This window comes from Euphorbia lathyris, chromosome 5 (genome assembly GCF_963576675.1).
Source record: "Euphorbia lathyris chromosome 5, ddEupLath1.1, whole genome shotgun sequence".
NCBI classification, from domain to species: domain Eukaryota; kingdom Viridiplantae; phylum Streptophyta; class Magnoliopsida; order Malpighiales; family Euphorbiaceae; genus Euphorbia; species Euphorbia lathyris.
This window is the reverse complement of record NC_088914.1, coordinates 4,172,428-4,177,100: the sequence shown is the minus strand read 5'-3', so window position 1 is coordinate 4,177,100 and position 4,673 is coordinate 4,172,428. Positions and strand designations below refer to the sequence as shown.

At 33.4% G+C, this 4,673-nt stretch overlaps 1 protein-coding gene across 1 annotated transcript; it reads left to right on the top strand.

The window, feature by feature from the left end:
* Positions 1–763: 763 nt before the first annotated feature.
* LOC136231199 (dephospho-CoA kinase) lies at positions 764–3,577 on the top strand. Its single transcript, XM_066020509.1, has 3 exons — positions 764–1,012; positions 2,319–2,464; positions 3,078–3,577. The coding sequence occupies exons 1-3, from the start codon at positions 791–793 to the stop codon at positions 3,520–3,522; spliced, it is 813 nt and encodes a 270-aa protein (XP_065876581.1). The 5' UTR covers positions 764–790; the 3' UTR covers positions 3,523–3,577.
* The last annotated feature ends 1,096 nt before the right edge of the window (positions 3,578–4,673 follow it).

Genomic DNA, 4,673 nt, shown 5'->3' with positions numbered 1-4,673 from the left:
TGGAAGGGCCTAATACACCCATATATAAAAGATCAAGGGCTCAATGTGTCTAAATGAAAGATCGAGGGCTTAATGCACCAAATTGTGAAAGATCAGAGGCTCAATGAGTCTAAATAAAAGATCGAGGGTTTAATGCACTAAACAATGAAAGATCAGGGGTCTCAGGATGCTTTTTGCCTTTTTTATTCATCATTTGTCTATTTTTTAGCTTGTAATATACTGGTAAAAAGATATCATGACATAGAATATGTTGACGTATTTCAAGTTATTCTAAACTCAATTTATCTATTATATATTTGAAGAAAAATCAAAATTGTTATTTTAACAAAATTTTCTAACACTTTTTTACTATATATATATATATATATATATATATATATATATATTAAAAAATGGAGCTTAATTAAATGTTTATGAATAATAAAGGATTTTTACGTGAAAATCATATCTCATTATAAAATTACAGTTAAATCTATTACGAAATTTAATTTTCAATATATCATTATTTTATACTCTAATTTATAAGTTTTATATTTTATATTTCTCCGGATCAGTATGGGTCAGATTCAACCCGCCAGATCGGATTGGGTTTGACAGCAATGCTCATAATTTATTTTGAAGGATGAATAAAGATAAAAACTTTAGCTTAATTGCATTAAAAAGGTTTGTGTTTTCATATCTATCATTAAACACAAATGGGCCTTATACATGACCCGGCCCAGTATCCGTTTAAGGCGGGTCATTTTCTCCTTCTTGCTTGGTCATAAGTCAACTATACAGAACTCCGATTATGCTCTCTGCTATTCGTCCTCCTCCGATCTGCTTCCCTCTTTTCCAGCATTCTACTTCATTTTCCGATCAGAGCCATCGGAGGAGAAAAACAAGAATCTCACCGCCGGCGAATATGAGGATGGTTGGATTGACCGGCGGAATTGCGTCGGGGAAGAGTACAGTATCGAATCTTTTCAAATCCCATGGAATTCCCGTTGTTGACGCCGATATTGTTGCTCGTGTAAGCTCTTTTCTTCTTTCTATCTTATACTTCCATATGTATCAGAGAATTAGCTTCTAAATTGTACAATAATTGAAGGTTTTAATCTATTTTGGTGAGTTTTCAGACTTCAGTGTTTGATTTTGTGACTAGATTTATCGAACTGAAACTTAGAAATATGTTTTGATTTATGCTTGGAATTTTTTTTGTGTTCATGGAGGAATAAGCATGGTTAGGCCCTTAATCTTATTGATTTTTGTTGATTAACCTCAATCTTTCAGTTTGATATATCAATCATTGATCAATTATACGTTATAAACACATACATTGATGCCCTGCCTAGCGGACGAACATCAGACTCGATTAAAAGAAGGGGTGTGGTCTAGTTAATTTTTCACATTGCAATTTTAACAAAACATCATAAATAGCCTGGTTATCCTTTTCCTACAACGACATCAAACATAAACAATTCTTCTTTCAAGCTATGAAAAATTGAAATGTCACATTCAGATGAAATGAGTCACGCTCTTTTAATCGAGTTCGATGTTTGTCCTGCTAGCCAGGAGCTCAACATGTGCGATTACAATGATGAGTGGCTTGAAAGATTCATAGCTTAATCAACAAAAATTGAAAAGACTAGGGAAGGGCTTCAACAAAATGCTTCATGAACTATAAAGCTTTGATAGTTTGCAAATTTACTTTGATGCTCTATATATGATCCTGATGGTGAGGAAGTAGCAATCTTTGGCGATTTTATGTTTCTTTCAAGGCTGAATACATCAAGAGCCCCCTGAACTTAGGCCAAAAAATTGATTGACCCCTGAACTTAGTTAATGTGACATGATTAGCCCAATATTGCCATGTGAAAGAGTAAGAGGGGATTCAAACAACTTGAAGAGCATATCACTTTAACCAAGTTTATGGGCCTAATAGGTCAGTTTAAGCAAATTCAGGGGTGCAATAGGTTACTTTAAGCAAGTTTAGTGGGTCAATAGCTCATTTTAAGTAAGTTCAGGGCCGGTCGGTTTTTTGGGCCAAGTTCAGGGAGTCCATGATGTATTTGTCCCTCTTTCAACGCTTAAAGTTGCTTGAAAGTAGTAGTAGAATTATCTGATAAAGGATCAATGTTCTCAATTATGGTCAAATAAGTCCAAACTTAACTTAATATTACCATATGGATGAGTGATCCACATTTTAGTAGGGGTTTGTTTTACAAATTTGTTCGAAAATAACAAGATAATGTGTTTTAATTTTCCTACCAATGCATATTTCATTTTCCACTTGGTGTTGTTGATTCCTCTTTCTAGTTTCCTGGTTTTCTGTGCAGGATGTTTTGAAGAAAGACACTGGTGGATATAAGAAGGTTGTTGCAGCATTTGGAGAGGATATCTTAAAAGCCAATGGGGAAGTTGATAGGCCAAAACTAGGCCAGATAGTGTTCTCTGATCCCGGAAAACGTCAACTTCTTAACGGGTACTGATAACTGCATCTTGTATTTTCCTATAAATTGTGAATGTTTTCATGCCTATGGAGTTGGGGTTCTTATAGAGATAGAATCAATTGAAAATTGCAGTGATTAAATGTTTACTTCAAACCAATCTTCTGCGTCTATCGTGTGGTTTGCATCGAGTTCTGTGTTACTGACTACTGCATCGTGTATGTTTTGGATAAATTGTGAATGTTTTCATGCCTATGGAGTTGGCCTTCTTATAGAGATCAATCAATTGAAAATTGCAGTGATTAAATGTTTACTTCAAACCAATCTTCTGAGTTTTTCGTGTCTGAGTTATGTGTTACTGACTACTGCATCGTGTATGTTTTCGATAAATTGTGAATGTTTTCATGCCTATGGAGTTGGCCTTCTTATAGAGATCGAATCAATTGAAAATTGCAGTGGTTAAATGTTTACTTCAAACCAATCTTCTGAGCTTTTCGTGTCGTTTTCATCGAGTTCCATGTTAGAATTATTCTGCAATGTCAAACCTTGTGTTCATAATCATGAGTCTTCTGAGCTTTTCGTGTCGAAATCATGCTCTGCAATGCATTAAAAGCGAGCTGCATTTGAAACCTGTCGCAATTTTTACAGGCTTTTGGCTTCTTACATCTCTTCCGGGATCTTTTACAAAATCTTAAAGTTATGGTTGAAGGGATGCAAAGTTATTGTTCTTGACATCCCGCTACTGTTCGAAACCAAGATGGATAAGATGACAAAGCCGATCATCGTTGTCTGGGTTGATGCTGAAACACAGCTCCGGAGGCTCATGGCGAGAGACCAAACCATTGAAGAGGACGCCATGAACAGGATAAACGCGCAGATGCCTCTGGATTTGAAAAGGTCCAAGGCTGACATTGTCATAGATAACACCGGTTCGCTAGAGGATTTGGAGGAGAAGTTCCAGGAGGTATTGTGCCAGGTTACCAGTCCCTTAACATGGTCTGAATTCTGGCTTTCGAGACGGGGTGCCCTTACGGCCTTCGTTTCCGTTGTAATTGCAGTTATTGTAGGCAAGAAAGTACAGTCGATGTTGTAATGGTGATTTGAAATCTTGCAAAGCTTGACGTTGTCAAATGCATTTCATTCATAGATATCTGCTTTCTCAGGATTTCTTGCAGGAAAATAGAGGTGACAATTTGGGTTATAGTATCAATCAGATTATGTTCTGACAGCGTCCATTTAAAAGATTAATTTGCTGATTTGAACCCATGACCTCCCAAGGCATAGGTAAGCTCTCAACCACTAGACTAAGAGCTTCACCACAAAATTTAATTTTATAAGTGAAAATACTATTATTTTAAATATTGATATTATACTTTTATATATTTTAATTTATTTTTAAACTCGTCACTTTCTCTTTCCTCTCTCCGTTCTAATTTTAGTAAAAATATAATTTTAATATTTAAACTATTGTAAATGGAAAGTATAATATTTTTAGTTTAAGAATTTTTTTATTAATAATTGTCAATATTAATGTGAATATTTTATAAGGCGATAATAATAAAAGTTAAATACGAGTTAATGAAACCAATATTAAAATGGATAAGTTACCAAAATAGCCTTAAGGTTTTTGAACAAATGTCAATTTAGTCCCAACGACAAAATAAAACCATTTTAGCCTCAACTAGGTGTCACGTTTTGTTATCCAGGTTAAATTGGTACAATTTCATAAACGTCGAGGATAAAATGGTGTTATTTTGTAGGTTGAGATTAAATTAATATTTTCCCAAAAACCTTAAAACTATTTTGGTACCGTATCCCATATTAAATAAAAATATTAAGTTTTACTTAATATATTGTCTACTAAAAACGTGTATTTCAATTATTTCCTCAAACTAATGCGTTTTGACTCACTTCTTCTATTTTTTTCATTTGATACATTATATATAATGATTCGATCTTGAGAGGTGATGATAGAGTGAAATGACCGAAAGATTTGAAGTGCAAGTTTTTAATGACTATATATCATTGAGAGAATTAGGCAAACACCAATATTTTCATTTTAATATCGGATTTTATTAATTTGTAATTTGATTTTATTATTGGTATTGGGTAAAATATTCAAATCAATATTGATAATTGTTAATGTAAGTGCATTGCGCACAACTTAAAATAAAAATTATGTTTTTAATATTTAAAATAATAGTATTTTTAAGTATAAAATTAAAGTTTTAAAATAAAAAAATT

Excerpts from the sequence above, each read along its gene's own strand:
- LOC136231199 (XM_066020509.1), top strand. The coding sequence starts at position 791 with ATGCTCTCTGCTATTCGTCCTCCTCCGATCTGCTTCCCTCTTTTCCAG. Across the intron at positions 1,013-2,318 it reads ACGCCGATATTGTTGCTCGT|GATGTTTTGAAGAAAGACAC; the intron begins GTAAGCTCTTTT and ends TTTTCTGTGCAG. Across the intron at positions 2,465-3,077 it reads AAACGTCAACTTCTTAACGG|GCTTTTGGCTTCTTACATCT; the intron begins GTACTGATAACT and ends CAATTTTTACAG.